Genomic DNA, 16,984 nt, shown 5'->3' on the forward strand with positions numbered 1-16,984 from the left:
TGGATCTCGGCTCACCCCAGGCTCCGGATCTGGTGCACCCGGAGGGAGGAATGTTGGTGGATCGAAATGGATTATATTCGAGCCTCGGCTTGACTCGACTCGACTGGACTCGGAGAAGCCGAGGGATATGAAAACGACTCTACCTGGACACTAGTTAGCTGGAGTAGGGATAGGTGTTCCGATCGACGTGGAATGTCATCGGCCGAGACGAGCCAAGCCGAGTCAGTGTCGGCATGCAGCCTGATTGATGCATTGAGGGTTCCCGGGTGTAAGGGGTGACTGTGCTGGCCTGCGGCGCGGAAACCTGCAGACTAGCCGGCTCGGTGTAACAGTTCGAGCCAGGTGCTTCGGACGGGTTAGCTTCTAAGCGTGGCGTGTTCTAGATCAGTCGTGGGAATTGGAACGTACAGACTACAGATACAGGGGTAGTAGGGGACTTGTACGACGCCCCTGCGTCGATCATCCTACCCCACTGTGCTGTACGACGACCAGGAATGATATGGTAAGTAACCAACTAGATTCTCAGCCTCAGCTGGTATCTAATTACAAGAAGCAACATGGGTATAAGTAAGGATAGGACCAGTGGGGCGAATTGCCTCCAACGTGTCCAACGTGCCGATGCAAGGGGCTGTAAGCACGGCACGGTAAAATAACAAAACACAATCATGGTATCATCCATAAAAAGAAACAGCGATTCTATCGATCACGCCTTCTCGACATCGTTGGCGTGCTCCACGCTCACGTTCTCGTCGCTGTCCTTCTCCAGCGACTTGTGGGTGTGGTTCAGCACGCTGGCACGACGCACCGCATCGTCCTCCACGTCCGCCAGGGTGTGCAGGAGCTCGCCCTTCTTGCCGTACATGTGGGGCTCGTCGCGAGCGGTCTTGACCAGGGAGAACACGCTCTTGGTCTTGCGGAAGATCCGGTCCATCTCTTCCAAGGACCGGCGGGTCGTCTCGGGGTAGAAGAAGTAGACAACCGGGAAGATGGCCGCATTACTGTGTTGGTTAGTTGGTATTCCACTTACATCCAAGAGGAAAGAACTTACATAACGGCAAAAATGATATAAGTCTGGTATTTGATGTTCTGGAAGGCAACCGGGGTGATCATGACGACCATGAAGTTGAAGATCCAGTTGGACGAGGTAGCCAGAGCGTTGGCAGGCGCGCGGATCTTCAGAGGTACGATCTCGGCCGGGTACAGCCAGGTCATTCCCAGCCAGCCAATGGCGAAGAAGGTGTTGAACACGAAGAGGAACACGGTACAGGCGACATTGGCGCCGGAATTCGAGATACTGGCCGTAATGGCGAGGATCACCATGGAGATCGACATACCGGCGGCACCAAACAGCATCAGGGTGCGGCGACCGAAGATCTCGATGGTGAACACGGCGATCCACGACGCGATAAAGTACTCGGTTCCGTTGCAGGCCGCAATCAGTCGCGAGTTGATTAGACTCATGCCCAGCTGGTTCTCCAACACGACGGGGATGTAGTAGGTGATCAGGTTGATACCGGAGATCTGCTGGAACATCTGGTTGACGTAGGCGAGGACCGTTCGGTGGAAGTGGCGGTTCTCGTCCATGGTGAACATGTCGCGGAAAGAGCCCTTGGCCATCTCCAGCACGGTGGCCTTGATGGCGGTAAACTCGGTCTGAACAAAGGTTTCGTCGGCCTCGTCGCCCAGCAGAGCAGCCAGCACTTCCTTGGCCTCGTCTTCGCGGCCCTTGAGCACGAGCCAGCGAGGGGACTCCGGAAGGAACATGACGAAGGCCAGGATGATGGCGGCAAAGAAGATCTGGAAGGCCAATGGGAATCGCCAGGCAACCTCGTTAGGGTCGGCAAAGAGAAGACCGAAGTCGATCCAGTAGCTGATGGTAATTCCACAGGTAATCATAGCACCTTCGATCATGACCAACTGGCCACGCCGGTTGGACTTGCAGCACTCGGATTGCCAAGTAGGCACAGTCGAGGTGTTCATGCCGTTTCCTATGCAGAACTCGTTAGCCCGTTCTTGACGTGCACCAATGATATTAGTCACTTACCGAATCCAGTGACCAGACGGCCGACGATAAGCTGAGGCAGGTGATAGGCGGTCGTCTGCAGCAGAGCCCCGATAACCATGATGAAAGAACCCGCGAAGATCGTTTTCCGACGACCCAACCAATTACCCACCCAGATGGTGGGAATCGAACCGGCGAAGCATCCCAAGTTGTAAGCAGCAACAACAATACCTATTCGATCCGTTAGCTAGCGCTGGAGCAAGAACGTAGACTGACATACCTTGACGAGTTGACTGAGCACTTTGCTGAGCGGCCGTTAAATCGTCCCAGTATTGACCGTTGGTCGCAATCGTGGGGAAGTATTTGATGAACGATTCGAGGGTCAAAAGACCACCAGTGACACCCTGATCGTATCCGAACAGCAAGAAGTCCATACCGGCAATGAGGCCGATAGCGACCTGCAGCTTGCCGCCCTGAAGGCCCAAGTAACTGCGCGCCATGATGGAGGTCGGACCGGATCCCTGTGTATAGTGTTTACGATTCCTTAAGTAATTGATTGAGGAGTACCGGCAAAGACAGGCCGATTCATGAGAAGAGAGAGGTGACCGGGAGCGGAGGAACTCTCGAGGGAAGAGGGTATAAAAGAAACTGGAAGGAAGAAAGTTAAAAGAGAAGCAGGAAAGATCAACGGAAGGTTACACAGAGGGAGGTGGATGGGTTTATAAACGCCCGCCGGACAGCCATGACCGGGATGAGTTCCTGTAGGTAATTGAATTACATTGACTAGGCGGAATCGAGCATAATGCCATCCGAGCGACGAGGGAAGAAAAAGAATAATGAAACAAATAATAATCCCAATCAGGCCAACGGGCCAATGACGGCGCGACCTTCGCATCCCAGATCAGGGTAATCCCAATTTAACTTCCACGGGAGGAGACCGGGCAGAGTCGACCGGCACAGACGGACGGACGACGAAGTAACACCATCTGACTATCGCAAACGACCGGCCGGCCGAATGATTGGACTCGAGGAGCGACCCGGGGGACCCCACACCTCCGGATTGAGAGAACGCAAAGCAGCCCGGTAGACTACGGAGTCGCGACGACTCACTAGTGATGGGATTCTCCCCGACTTTCCCAGATTCATGCGGGTTCTGCTGGCGCCATTGGCCGGACCGCGGACTGGACCGACAGGCACCAGAGAGAGGGAGGTCCACCAGGCCCGACGTTGTATGTCGTCCGCAGGCCGAGGACATCGGTAGGCCCCAGACAAGGCCAACCCTCCTTACCAGCATGTCGCATGGCCGAAGGAAATATGACGAGGGGCCTCCACGATGGATCGGCGTGGGCGACTGTTACCTGCGGCGTACCACCCTCGCCGTGGTTATTGGTCATGTTAATCTGGATCTGGTCTAGCGCGCTGCACGATCCGGGCAGGGCTCCACTCCCCCCAATGCCGTGCGTGCGGTCTAGCCTGTTCTGGACAAACCGAATACCGTTCTGTATTCCGTATCTGCAATGCCTTCGTTTTTTTTTTTTCTTTTTTCTTTTTCCTTTTCTATTTTCCCTACACCACCTACAAATTATTGGAATAAATTATGTTGAATAAATTAATTCCCGCCCGGGGATGTCGGATGAGCAGACGGAGTAATCCCTCATCACTCAGACCAGGACGGACAAACTGAACAGGAATTGATATTCCCGGCCATCCTTCCAGAAGCTGGCGAACCGATGATTCATCATTCCGAGCACCGTTCTGGATGCCGTCTGGATTCTGTCGCTTGCAGTAGCCTATCCTCCCTTTCATGTCCAGAGCCCTTCGCGTGGCCCTTCGCGTGGTTGAGCGAAAGGAAAGAGAGGAATCATCGTCATCGACCTGCTCAACTGACCCGGGCCATGTCACCGTACCACCCGATACCAGCGATCCCCACCGGACCCAGACGAGACCCGATTATTCATGAATCCGGGGGTTGGAGACTCCGGATTTTTGCCAGGAAAGAGGAGAAGAGCGCTCAGTTCACCTCGGCCCTATCCGCGGCCCAGTGTGACGTCGTTGCTCCCTCCCCATGTTTCTGACTCGCACACTGTGCTAGTGGACTTGGATCAATTGATAACGGTCTGTCCGGCGTAGTTTCTGCTTTTCTATATGCCAGTGCTTCCTACAATTCCGTAAGATTATCGTGACGGGAAGCCGTCCTGGCCCCGTCTGCCCGGCTATTACCTATTCCCACGTTCTCGGCCTTTTTCTGCTGAATTTTCTCGCTTTCCTCCATCTCTCCTCTTTCTTGGCCGTCGCCAACCTCCGCCAGTCCAATCATCGTCGGGGTGGTCAGTCCCACTTTCCACGCCACGACGAGGCAAAAACAGGGAACATGACCCAACCGGGTCTGATTGGCTGCGCAGGAGCAGCGAACAGATGAAATGATCGCGCATCCATCAGCCAATGGGTGAGACATGGTGGGGAACTGTTGCGACGGGAGGTTGAAACTTGAGGAGATGCGTTTAACGAATCTACCAGAGGCTTCGATTCCCTGCCCCCATACAAGAGCGCGGTTTGCCTCGGTTCCGATGAGGATTCTTCTACCCAGCAGTCTTCTGTCCAGGATGTCATTCCCACCGGCGCGGAGAAACCACCGTTCCGACCGCCCAGACGCCGAAGCATCGGCCCAGAACGCCACGAAACGGCAGCCGTCCGGGGGTACACCAATCGCACCCTCGGGGCATCCTTCAGCCTTTCGCACAGGCTCGCTTCAGGGTGATTCAAGCACTCCCAAGCAAACGACAAGACCTTGCAGTCATCTCCCAAGACAAGCCCAAGAAATGCAAAGCCTTAGTCAAAATAACTCTCTGTAGACGACGTCGCTGCCGTGGAGTTCGGGCTCCCGGGGTAGGGATCACCTCGTCAGAACCGGGGTTGCGCCCATCCCCAGAAAAACCCACTTGGGTCGGTTTGCGACATGGCATGTTCCCCCTCTTTCCTCTGAACCTCCGCCGCGTCTTTTTCTCTCCAGAGGATGGAGGGTGAAATGATCATCCAACCAACCAGGGTGAGTCTGCTAGCCTATTGTGGTTAGTGTCCAGAGGTATTTTTCCCGACTGTCGACGGTGATGGGCACTGCCCGGTGTTTTTTTTTTTTTTTTTTTTTTTTTTTCTTTCCTCTTTAACCTTCGGTCACAGCCGAACGGGTTGCATTCTGTCCATTTTCTTGTCAGGCTGGCACGGATTTCCTGTTTCGGTGTTCCGTCGCATGTCATCTTGTTGTCCTGCTCGGTGTCTATTTCCAACGCATGGATTTGGACGAAGGAATCGCCTCGCATTCAATCTTGGAATACGAGTACTAACGTGGTAAGCGAACCACAGGCTACCCGCTCGATCATCTCATGTTGAATTAAAATTGTCCCCCTTGCGTCGCTACATGTTCTCTGGACAGCGGATATGTTTTCGCCCAAAGTACGGATCACAACCACCTTACTGTACTCAGGATTTTGCCCCCAAAGTCCAACCGCCCGAACTCCAGGTTTCATTTCCCCTTGGGGAAACCCAAATGACGGGGACGCGTGACGGTGACACGGACCTGACAGCCACACATCCACTCCCGCCGCTTAGGCGAAGGATCGACGACTCGGACCCGGATCTTATTTCATTCATTTAATCATCGAGCAGCTCGCTCAAGATCATCATAATACTAATACTACATTGCAATATAAGAAATGGGTGTTGGTCCTAGTCCGGGCGGAGGTCCAAGTCTGGTCTAGTTCTCAGGTCAGGTTGCTCTCGGGCCCTTTTCTACTAGATCTTTTTTATTCGGTTTTGCCTCGTGTGACCATAATACACTAATCAGGGGGCAACCTAAACCAACGCTGTCAGACTTACTCTCACCCTCTTCTTCGGGAATATGCGAAGACAGCTAATAAATAACAAACTATGAAGAGAGGCTCGAGCCGACATTCTTCCGTCGATTCCCACTTATCTATATTTTATTGGTTACGCCAGAGGAATAAACAAATACCCTCATCTGTACCTTGAATTTAGACCCCTTAGCCTGACTAACAGGAGATGAGATCATCTACCCCCCGGGGGCTGATGTATGCCTTTGAACTTGTATATCAACCATCAACACTTCCTACCTACATCATCTGGAAAACCCGTCTCAAACATGCCATGCAGCCTAGGTCCGAAAGTAACACAACACAACAGTTCGATTTCTTGCCTAAATGCAGACCCCTAATCCTCGACACCGGCTTCTATGCTTCCATGCTCCTCATTCCGTTCAGCCTTATCGGGTTTGTTCCCAGGGATATAGTGGGACTAGAAGTTCATATTGCATGAGGTTTCTCTACAATTTGCTAGTAGATTTGGTTCAATCTTAGAATAAACCGTCTTCCATACATGTACATGCATTAATGATATCAGACACAGTCTGAGTAATCTCATTCTATCACCACTTCATAATCCTACCCCCCTTGCATAGGTACTCCGTCCTGCCTTTGCAGATCTGCACTGCATGAATTCTTACATTAATAGCCTATCCTCACCCCGTGCTTGATGCATACCTGCCTACATGTCTATATGCTATATTTGTACAGATGCAAATAGGATGGGTAAGGTAGATAAGCAGACAACGTATCTCTCTCTCTCTCTCTACCTTTCTAATAATGCACAATATAACAACTGTAGAAACTTATATCCACGCTACATTCACTAACACTACAATCCATCTCAGGATAACAAGAAGCGCTCAGCTGGGTCATGGCAAACCCCCATAATGTATGTAGATGTAATGTCAGATTAAGATTATCAAAGCGTGTCCCTTGCTTCCCGGAACTCGGACTGCTTGGTTGTGTTTGCTAGAAGCGCAAAGTGTTCCCTTTCAAGGCATGTATGGAGGGAGATATAGATTGCAATGGTCTTAGATATTATATATGGGCTACATGCATGAGGTGAATTTCTTCAAGACGTGAATCGCCACACGAATGCTTCCTAATTTCCTTCCTGACGTTGAACTCGATCCCGAACCGGCCTAAAGGCCCAGCCCTTCTAAGGCCCAGGCCCTGGTAAATCATCGGGAAGGCCAGAAGCCAGCAGCCAGAAGCCAAGACGTGCCAAGGCCAAGACCCCCGAGTGGCCTCCGTATTCCGACGGTTAAAAGCGGGCAGCGTAGCATTCATCCATTCCGTCCGAGAATCCGTCTTCTTTGCCGATGCTTCGGATTGGTCTGTGTTATACTCCAGTCCGACTCGTATGATCGGTACGTGCTAAACTAGGTAGGTAGGGTAAATACTCTGGGTTACTGTGAGGCCACCCGCACCACGGCTTTCCAATCTACGAGATTCCGAAATGAGAGCATGAAGTGATTCCATTCGGACTGACGTGAACTAACCGGACCGACAAACTAACTAACGACTCTGCCAAGTGGCTATGTATGCAATCCATTCCTTTGATCCCGAGAACAAAGAATCCGGCTTGACGTTGCACTTCTCTGACGTGATCGTCCCGAACACGCGCAGTAAGTAAATGTGAGTGCCTCTCGGTCCGTGGAAGGAATTGCCCAGCCCGGGCCTGCCGGGGGAAGAAGTCCCCACCTGGTTAAGTGCAGTAGTAGGAAAAGGCGGGGTTAGACAGATCAGAGTGAACGGGACAGAAGAAGGCTTGGAAACTGGAAATCAGGTAGTGCAAGACACCCACCGCGATCAAGGAACGTGCGACTTATGACATCAGACATCGTCTCAAACGATCTTATTCCGTGTCGCGCCATCACTTGTCGGATCCCGTCTAGTCCCAAGTAGCAGTAGTAGCGGCTCCCGATCCCCATCCTCCCCCGCCTCCATCGGTGGGTTGCTCGTCCTTGGACTCGGTTTCTCCGGCTCCCCATCCACCGGCACCGCCAAAGTCATTGGTGTCAGTGTTTCCCGTGTCCATTTCACCCGACTCGCCGGCGGTTGGGCAACGCTTGATGGTGTGACCCACTAGGTTGGTTAGCCAGGGTTGATCTGCTAAAGATAAAGACTTTCAAGGCGATTGGACCGGACTTACTTTCACCACAGTTGTTACACTTGACTCGGGACCAATCCTTCTTCTTGGTGCAGTCACGACTAAAATGTCCGACTAATGATGCTTTAGCCTAGCATCATTCAATTTGATAGGCTCGTCACTTACCCTCGTCACAGTTGCGGCAAGTCACGGTTGACACATCCCGTGGCTGATCACAGTCCCTAGCAATGTGGTCCTCGGATCTTTTTGCATTAGCTCGACTCGAACATGGTGCCACGAGACCAACTTACCCGCAGTTACGGCAGGTTCTAGGAGCACCGCCCTCTGGACAGTCCTTTGCAAAATGACCGACTGAATATATTAGCATGTTCATCCATCAACCGGTTTGGGCATGTTGTACCTCCATTGCAGCGGCGACATTCGACTCCTTCAGCAGAGCGGGGATTGGGGCAATCGGAAACCTTGTGTTCAGGGGAGCTTGGTCATGCTTAGCATCAATGTAACCGATCGAGAGGATGGAACTTACCCGCAGTTCCGGCAAGCGAAAGGATCGCGACGAGGCTCAGGGCAATCGCGAGCACGGTGTCCCTCGGCGCTACAGTTGACACATTTCACTCCCACCTTTTCAAAGTCAGGAGGGGTAAACTCTTGTTTACAGCCGCGAGTAGTATGTCCCATTTCTAGAGTTTGTCAGTGCTTTGTACATCTCTTGAGGGCGCCTACTTACCGCCACAGTTACGGCACTTGGGAACCTGTCGGTCAAATGGAAATCCTGCATCTTCAAGGCGTTCAAGATTTTCTTCAACAGAAGCAGGCCAACGTTCGCGAAGGTGTGCGCGCTGAGGCTTTGCGCTGTAGAAGAACCCGACAACATATGTGCAGTTCAACTTGCCCTGCAGATCGATGAGGCTGATGCAGTCGTCGACTTGTCTCTCCTGTACACAACCATTAGCTGCGTCTGGAGGAGCAACAAAGATAAATACCATAGCAATAAGATGAAAGTTAAGGTCATCTTCTCTCAGTTTGTTTTCGATGTCAACGAAAGTGGCTTGGGGAACAGCCTTCGAGTAGACATTGATGGCCTGTATTGTCAGCAATTGCATAACTACATACGAGAAGGGAATATACCTCACGAAAATCTTCGAGATCCCTCTCGGCACTGGCCTTTTTGATGTCATCCCAGGCCTCCTCGGGGCGCTTATCAGGAATATGGTTGGTGTCAAACTTCCGGTTCTCGGTGCAATCCTTGGTCATGTGGCCTGGTAATGCATTAGCATCTTCAGTTATGTCAAGAGATATCCACTTACCCTCCATCTTGCAGTTCTTGCACACATCAGGGGGCTTCTCGGGACATTCTACCGCAGGATGTCCTTCCTGGTTGCAGATACGGCAAGGGCCTTTGAAGACCCGGGGCTTGGTGCACTCGGCCTTGGAATGACTAGAAACACATCAGCTATGGAATACCCTATACATCAGGACCAAGGTACTTACCCCTCTTCACCACAGTTGAAGCAAGCCATACCTTTACGAGGCTGAGGGCACTCGGCTTTGGAATGACTAGAAGATCATCAGCAATGAAAACCAGTCTCAACCACAGGATAGGCACTTACCCCTCCTCGCCGCAGTTGAAGCAAGCCATACCCTTACGAGGCTCAGGGCAGTTACGAGCAAAGTGGTCATCGGCACCGCAGCTAGAACAAGTCAGCACAATTAAGAAGCAAGGATAAGGAGACATACTTGCGGCACTTGTTGTCATCAGCATCTCTAGCGGGCTTCTCATCGCCACCACCGAAATCACCGCCGCCAAAGTCACCACCTCCATAGTCAGAAGACGGCTTGAAGCCACCAGGCGCGACATTTTCGTCGTTCTCGAAGCCTGGGTTCTAGTCAGGAGCGGCTCTGGGGGAGATTCTGATGGAGGGGTATTGAGATACGTACCAGCGTCACCGGGAGTCCACTCCGCTCCGCCAGGATTCCATCCGGCCATGTTGATTGTTTAGGAGTGGATGGTGTTGGAGAGTGAGTAGTGGACTAGCGAAGCTCAAGGCATTAGCTAGAGTTGCTTTGATAGGAAGCGGGATGAAAAAAAGGATGGATGAAAACAGAAAGTGACAGGATGATGGAAGACGAAGGCAATCTGCGCAGGGAGATCCCCACGCGGATACTTGTCACAGGAGCAGGCTAGGATTGATGAAGCTGCCTGGTTTTCGGGAAAGAAAGGAAAATACTCACCGGAACGCAATTCTCGAAAGAAGTTTGCTATCAAGAGCTCGAACACCAAGAAATAGACAGAAGAACAAGAGACAGGATGATGAAACTCTGGATGAAAGAGGACTAGGAGGGGTAGGGAGGAGATGGAGCAAAGGGGAAAGGTGAAGGAAGAAAGAAGAGAAGAGGTGGGAGGGAAGAAGAGAATTGGAGGGGGTAAACAGCAGAGGAGGGACAAACGCACACTTCATTCACTGTGGCGTGTGGTTGTCCGTTTGCACCGCAGGCCACTCTTCTCGTTCGTTGTCTGATCCAATGGCTCCCCTTCTTTTGTGTTCTGATAGGTGCAAGAAGTCTACAGTAAGTGTCTATGACTGTTTGAATACCTAGCTTGCATTACTGTAATTCACTTTATATGCAATATTTGAGGGGGTCATTGGAATTACAATTCACACCAGGTTAACATATGGAGGCATTTCTCAGTAGGAATAAACAAGTACACCTGTAGTTTAAATTGGAAAGATTAACAGAAGAGCGAAGCAACATGTGTCTAAGCTACTGTGGTTCCAGTAGACTACCTTATAGCTGATACCAGGAGTATGCAATGATAAACAGAGAAATAAGTTTAGTTTCAAGAGAGCAGACAATTCGATAGACAATCGATTATCATAGATATCTGGGAGAATGAATGATCTATGAATTCTAGGAGACAGATCGCTCATGGGGTTTGACAAGCAGCTATATAATCATATAAGTATAGAGCCTACATAGCTTCTTTGCAGCCATTTTCTTGAAACTACTTGTCATCCGAAGCAAGGCAGCCTGAGACAGCATTCTGTTGTTTGCAGAAGTATCTTGGTGACAAGCTTTATTGTCCTGATGGACTTTCATGACTTTGTAATAGAAGAAAAGAGCAGAAACCAGAATGTCCATCACCTGCCAATGTAAATAAGATAGTCCAGTAAAACCCAATGATATGGAATGCAATTCATGTTGATCAGATTCATCATGCGAGCTATCAACGAACCAGAAGTCTAGGAGAAAAGAAAAAGAAAAAGAAAGCAGAAGCCCTACATTCATCCACCATAGGATGTCTTCCTTACGCTCTCAGCGGGGCACGTGACTCATCGAACAAAGCGAGAACCTCCCCATGTATAAAGACCACAGCAGGAAAACATGCAACCAACGGCAGAAAGGACTATCTCCAGCCTAGCTAGCCGGCCAGCAGCCAGCAACCCAGCTTACTTGAACAGTCTGCCCAGCAGACCACCGGCAATGTTATTCACGATTCCACCGGACAAGGCACGGTTGGCGAACGTCGACGCCTGGCTGAAGCGATCGCAGCGCGAGAAAGCGACGGTATTGGTGATGGTCAGGACGAGTGCGATGGCTAGTGCGGAGGATATCTGGATTAGCCACCCGTCCTGTCTCCAATGGATAGATGCCGTAGCTGTCAGACGCTGGGGAGATAACTCACCAACCAAACTCAACCAGATCACACTGCTGAGGCGGATAATAGCCAGAATAGCCAGACCGATCCACAGCGCCGGGGTGACGTAGAGACTGAGCCAGAAGAAACGCTTATCGGTGGCGGTGATGGAGCGGGCGTTGGGGTCGGAGGATTCGAAGACCCAGTGCGAGTCGCCGGAGGTGGTGTTGACTTCGTTCCACCAGCGGAGGCCGACGAGGCGCCGGCCGGCGATATTTTTGAGGTAGTAGAAGTCGGCGGCGAGGAGGAGGAGAGTGATGATGAAGACGAGGATGCTGGATGGCGTGTTAGCTCGTGTCTTGTGTTCGCTGGGTAGGCTCAGGGGACAGCTCGTGCGGGTGTCTTTGCGCCACGAGCGATCTGATCGAGCTGGTCGATCGCATTGACTGCATTGGGGTGCGGTGTCACATACAAGTTTCTAATGAAGAGCACTCCGAATAGGTACATCAGCAGAGCGCTGATGCGGAAGCCTAGGAAACATAGTAGGGTGATCGGATGGGCGCTGAGACGCCAGTTCAGCTCGCCCTGCTGTGTGGGGCCTTGAGCTTGGTTCTCCATGGTGGACAGCAGATGATGAAAGAGGGGTCACACAATGGTCACAGAGGAGGATGGTCAGCCACCGCGATAGCTGCTTGTCTTGTGCAGAGAAGAAGCGACGGGATCATCGCGATGATGCTGCGTGTCGCCTGGAGGCGGTGGAGGACGGCAGAATAGGGCGACCCTTTTAAGCTCATCGGTTGCATGCAGGAACAACTGGGTCTCTTCGATTCCTGGATCATCAGAGAAGATGTGAATAGAGACAAAGGGAGGGTATCCCGGGTGATTCCGGGGTATCTTCCAGGACGGTGTTCACCATGAACCGACCAATCCCAAACCGCAAGAGCCACATCCCTCCGGAGAAGCCTTTATGCAGAGCGGCCGAGGATGCGCTCGATTCTCTCTTATCCGGACGATAAAAGCTCCTTCATACATTTTACTAGTCAACTAACACGACACACGATTCTCCAATCATCACACACAGCACAGCTCACCATCATGGCATCACGAAACACTCTCCGTCGCTCCCTTCTCTACAGTATGCCCCCTTTCTTACTCCCTCCATCCTACAGACACAACCAATAGTGCATTTCCCCGCATCCCCATCCCCATCTCCATCTCCATCTCCATAAGACACTACTGTATACCCGCCGTCCACACCACCCCAACCCCGACAAAACAAACCAGGCTAACAAGAATGCGTACAAAGTCCCCGGCTCCTCACAGCGCTTCATCGACAAATCCCGCAGCCTAGCCGCCGACTGTGTCGCCTACGACCTCGAAGACAGCGTCACTCCGCACAAGAAAGCGGAAGCCCGGTCGCTGGTGCGCCGGGCCCTCGAGCAGCCTTCTCCGGGAGGGATTCGCGAGCGCGCGGTCCGGATCAACTCGGTCGATAGCGGACTGGCATTGGCGGATCTGACGGAGGTGGTATGTCTTTCCCCCTGCCCTTCTCGTTACCTATCCGCTCGAGGAATCGGATACAGACCCGACATCTTCACCAAGGAATCTAGATAAACAGTACCTAACCCACAAACCAGCTCCAATCACCCAACCTCTCCACGATCGTCATCCCGAAAGTGAACTCAGCATCAGACCTCACCTTCGTCAGCGACGTGATCAACCACACCCTTGCGCAACAAGCAGCCTCCAACCCGTCAGCCGGGGCCACCCGACCCCCCATCTCCCTCCTCGCGCTCATCGAGTCCGCAAAATCCCTCACCAATCTCACCCAAATCACGGCCGCGACGCCCTACCTGCAGGGTCTGATTTTCGCCGCGGAAGACTTCGCGCTGGACCTCAGCCTGACGCGGACGCCGTCGCTGACCGAGTTCCTGTTCGCGCGCTCCAGCATCGCGACGGCCGCGCGCGCCGTCAATCTCCCCTCCACGATCGATCTGGTCTGCACGGCGTATAAGGCGCAGGGCGGCGAGGCGGCCACCGTCCTGGAGGACGAGTGTCGCAGCGGCAAGCAGCTGGGGTTCAATGGGAAGCAGTGCATTCATCCGTCGCAGGTGGAGACGGCGGAGCGGGTGTTTGGGCCGGAGCAGGGCGAGGTGACCTGGGCTGTGAGGGTTGTGGTTGCGGATGAGAAGGCGGCGAGGAGTGGGCGGGGGGCGTGGACGTTGGACGGGAAGATGATCGATGTGCCGGTGGCGGAGAAGGCGAAGGCGATTGTCAGGAAGGCGGAGGAGTGCGGGATGGATGTTGGGGCGTTGAGGGAGGAGTGGAAGGGGCAGGAGCCGGAGTAGGCTACACGGACGAGATGTGTAGTTTCGGGATGTCTGGTAGGTGCGAGAAGGGTCAAGTTGATGGATTGCTGCTATCCTTCACTACCTAGATCATCACGAATCCCATGGTTGACATGGTATGAAGAGATAGAAAGTAAATATCACGCTAAATAACATTTCGAGTTACGCTCGGAGCAAAACGGGCAACGCAACGTCCTGTCTATCGATCTCATTCCCTCCGCGTGGAAGTGGACATCCTCGACTCTCGTGAGGATTTCACTCTACCATCACCTTCCACCCATGTATGAGATGAGAACGTGTAAACAAAGGGATATCTTAATCGCTTTGTAAAACAAGAAAAGACAAACCGTAGTCAAAAAGCAGCGGGTCCCGTGTATCGACCCCCCGTTTACAGATGCTTCACTTCCAGGTCTTCACGCTTGAGGAGTTGAATCTTTCCCGTACCCTGTTGGTTGATCGGACCATCCGCGTCTGCGGCCCCGTCAGCATCCTCCTGCAGACTCCGCGCAAGAGCTTTGTCGTAACTGGTGGGGTCAATTCCCAGAATGCCCCCGACATATCCACCTCGTTCGCCGGGCACGCTGAACTCCCGGAAGAGGTACTTCCATTCGTTCAACCATGCCTTCACTGCCTTGCCAATCTTGTCTTTGCCATTCTTGGAATGATGGCCGGTGCCGGTGATGGCGTAGACGACCCGGCGGCCTTCGCGGGCGTGTTTGAGGAGGATCTTTTCCAGATATTCGATCGCCTCTTCGGGGTGCAACCCGTGCAGGTCAACGTAGAGCTCTTCGGCAGAATCCTCCAGGCCAATGCTTAAGAGATGCTTGTTGCGCTCTTCGTACAACTGCCGGGCCGCTTCTCGGTGACACTTGCGCATGGCTTCGTTCTCGGCTTGACCGCGCAGAGACAGAGCCTTTGCTGCACGGGCATCGTTTCGATTCCAAGCTTGGGCAGCGCTAGAAAAATAAGTTAGCTTTCTGAGCTGCAATGGGGGCATCTGACCTAATCTTACCTCTGAAGGAACTTATTCCTTACAGTTCCGTGGCGAATGGCCTCCGTACGATATTTAATGTATTGCTGGTTGGCTCGTGAACCAGTCTCTAGCCAGGGGATATTATGTGGAGCGGGAATGGACTGCGCAGCAGCGCTGTTCTCGCGACCCTTCGATCCATCCTTGTGTTTGGATGAGGGTTTTTTGCCGGCCGCCGGCGACGGGGACATGCGCACGACGTCAGCCAGAGAAGTCGGTAGATTCTCTTTGGCGAAGCCATTATCTCGATTGTGTGGGTTGCGTTTATTGTGTTTCTTATTCTTGGCACTCCCGGCGGCCAGAGTCGGAAACGCATCCGGGTCGTCCACCGAGAGTGCGGCCGGGTTCAACTCGCGATGCTGATGTCGGCTGCCAGGCCGAGAGTGAGGGCGGGACATGTGCGGCATGCTGCCATTGCGTTTCCCCGGCCCCAGTGGCATCCCTTGCGGACCGTTCTTGTGTCCCATGAAACCCAAATGGGCCGGGTATTTACCCACAAAGTGGCCCGCCCATTGGTCACCACCTGCTGCACCCTGCAGTGGAGGGAAAGCATCCGGCGTATTTTCCGAGTAGAACGGGACTCCCAGAGTTTGGGGGGTGCCGTCGCTCACGCTGAGATTTGCGACCAGCGAGGAGGGGTCGTGGGAAAACGGGCAGCCATCGCCAGCCAGACAATTGCCCATCACCCAGTACCTGTAGCAACAGAAGCAGATCAGCACAACCCCTCTAGAAACTCAATGGATTATCAGTATGGAGACCTACTTGCAGAGGTGATTGGTCAGGTCATGGCTAAACCGACAGTCCGCGCGGAGACATTGGCCGGTCGACAACCAATATTTACAGACCACCGGACTGCGATTGGGGTTCGGAGAAGACGGCGGTTTTGGCGGTTCCATGGACATCGACTTTCCAACCACCACGCGGCCATCATCCGCATGAACGGACAAGCTATCCCCGTCGGTACCTTGCGAGAGCGACGCGATTGTGGCCCCGAGATCGTAGCTGTTTGCCTCCAGAGCCGCCTCGATCTCGTCGTTGGATCTCTTGTCGCCGAGGACAGTGCGCAGGATATCATGAGGGCTCATGTCCGGCACGAACTCGGGCGCAGTGGCGCTCAGGCTTGCATTCAAGCTTGCGGTTCCCAACGACGATGTTGTGCTATTGGCATCATCGGCCACCAGCCAATCGATATTGCTATCGCTGCCGAAGTCTCCGTAGAAATCCGAGACTTGGCTCTGATCGGAGAACTCGTAGGCGTTCAGATTGGGGGAATGCGGGATAGGTTGAGCGAGAGCGAGTCGGGGCGACGGGCGCGGTGACGTGAAGGGTGACACCGTGGAGGACATCGGAGGTCGTGTCGAAAGGCCCCCTCGCGAACCGGGGAACCAGGAGGTGCTGCCCGGACTGGTCCCCAGATTCGAGTGAGGGGACAGCGGGGTGGACGAGCGCGCCATCTGCCATGGCGCGGGGGAGGAGCGACGAATAACGGTGTGACGAGCGGGAGGGGGGGAGGAATCGGGGAGATTGCGATTTCGATGGCGCCAGAGGACGTCGAGAACGGCATTCTCTAGGGACGGGCCGGATAAGGAGGTCTTTTCGCGCAGAAAGTCCTCGGCCTTCTCGGCCTGATCTTCTTCATCGAGAGCCTGATCTTGGAGAATCTGGAGACAGCCGTCGAGGATATCGTCGGGGACCATGCTGACGGGGTGGTCGGGAGGATGTTGTGGTCGGGGCGGTCGAGAAGTACACGGTGGACGTAGGATGAGGGGTAACCAGGGAAAGCTGGAGTCGGTGATAAGATCGTCAAAACAGCTAGCGGAGACAGGAGCTTAGAGCGCCAAGTCCATTGTTCGGGTCCAGGAGTTCTCGTCGCGGGAAGGGAAGCAGATGCAAGCGGAGTCAAAGGAAAGTCGATAGCACGGAACAGGCGATGGATTGCGGCTTAACCCTCGAGATCATCACATCGCATCAGTCGA

The 16,984-nt window shown here is 53.2% G+C and overlaps 7 protein-coding genes across 7 annotated transcripts; 2 read left to right on the forward strand and 5 right to left on the reverse strand.

Moving 5' to 3' along the window:
• Positions 1–638: 638 nt before the first annotated feature.
• On the reverse strand, positions 639–2,630 carry P170DRAFT_405317 (sugar porter family MFS transporter). Its single transcript, XM_024846579.1, has 4 exons — positions 2,283–2,630; positions 2,045–2,233; positions 1,049–1,988; positions 639–998 (listed from the first exon to the last, which is right to left on the reverse strand). The coding sequence occupies exons 1-4, from the start codon at positions 2,500–2,502 to the stop codon at positions 704–706; spliced, it is 1,644 nt and encodes a 547-aa protein (XP_024705642.1). The 5' UTR covers positions 2,503–2,630; the 3' UTR covers positions 639–703.
• Positions 2,631–2,828: 198 nt separating this feature from the next.
• Positions 2,829–3,334, reverse strand: P170DRAFT_142130 (uncharacterized protein). The gene has a single exon (XM_024842474.1). The coding sequence runs from the start codon at positions 3,294–3,296 to the stop codon at positions 2,904–2,906; it is 393 nt and encodes a 130-aa protein (XP_024705643.1). The 5' UTR covers positions 3,297–3,334; the 3' UTR covers positions 2,829–2,903.
• Positions 3,335–7,409: 4,075 nt separating this feature from the next.
• P170DRAFT_435538 (putative zinc knuckle transcription factor (CnjB)) lies at positions 7,410–8,067 on the reverse strand. Its single transcript, XM_024848959.1, has 2 exons — positions 8,036–8,067; positions 7,410–7,968 (listed from the first exon to the last, which is right to left on the reverse strand). Coding segments are annotated over exons 1-2 (195 nt in total). The 5' UTR covers positions 8,037–8,067; the 3' UTR covers positions 7,410–7,774.
• Positions 8,068–8,188: 121 nt separating this feature from the next.
• On the forward strand, positions 8,189–9,061 carry P170DRAFT_142149 (uncharacterized protein). The gene has a single exon (XM_024842475.1). It carries the CDS (start codon positions 8,385–8,387, stop codon positions 8,898–8,900), a length of 516 nt encoding a protein of 171 aa, XP_024705645.1. The 5' UTR covers positions 8,189–8,384; the 3' UTR covers positions 8,901–9,061.
• A 2,122-nt stretch (positions 9,062–11,183) lies between these two features.
• Positions 11,184–12,370, reverse strand: P170DRAFT_435539 (DUF846 domain-containing protein). The gene is made up of 3 exons (XM_024848960.1): positions 12,103–12,370; positions 11,679–11,965; positions 11,184–11,591 (listed from the first exon to the last, which is right to left on the reverse strand). Exons 1-3 carry the CDS (start codon positions 12,246–12,248, stop codon positions 11,443–11,445), a joined length of 582 nt encoding a protein of 193 aa, XP_024705646.1. The 5' UTR covers positions 12,249–12,370; the 3' UTR covers positions 11,184–11,442.
• Positions 12,371–12,471: 101 nt separating this feature from the next.
• On the forward strand, positions 12,472–14,192 carry P170DRAFT_435540 (HpcH/HpaI aldolase/citrate lyase family protein). Its single transcript, XM_024848961.1, has 3 exons — positions 12,472–12,765; positions 12,937–13,157; positions 13,268–14,192. The coding sequence occupies exons 1-3, from the start codon at positions 12,726–12,728 to the stop codon at positions 13,976–13,978; spliced, it is 972 nt and encodes a 323-aa protein (XP_024705647.1). The 5' UTR covers positions 12,472–12,725; the 3' UTR covers positions 13,979–14,192.
• On the reverse strand, positions 14,050–16,835 carry P170DRAFT_142176 (CCCH zinc finger and SMR domain protein). The gene is made up of 3 exons (XM_024842476.1): positions 15,771–16,835; positions 14,991–15,701; positions 14,050–14,934 (listed from the first exon to the last, which is right to left on the reverse strand). The coding sequence occupies exons 1-3, from the start codon at positions 16,703–16,705 to the stop codon at positions 14,367–14,369; spliced, it is 2,214 nt and encodes a 737-aa protein (XP_024705648.1). The 5' UTR covers positions 16,706–16,835; the 3' UTR covers positions 14,050–14,366.
• Between the last annotated feature and the right edge of the window lie 149 nt (positions 16,836–16,984).

The sequence above is a fragment of the Aspergillus steynii genome, assembly GCF_002849105.1.
Source record: "Aspergillus steynii IBT 23096 chromosome Unknown P170scaffold_3, whole genome shotgun sequence".
NCBI lineage: Eukaryota > Fungi > Ascomycota > Eurotiomycetes > Eurotiales > Aspergillaceae > Aspergillus > Aspergillus steynii.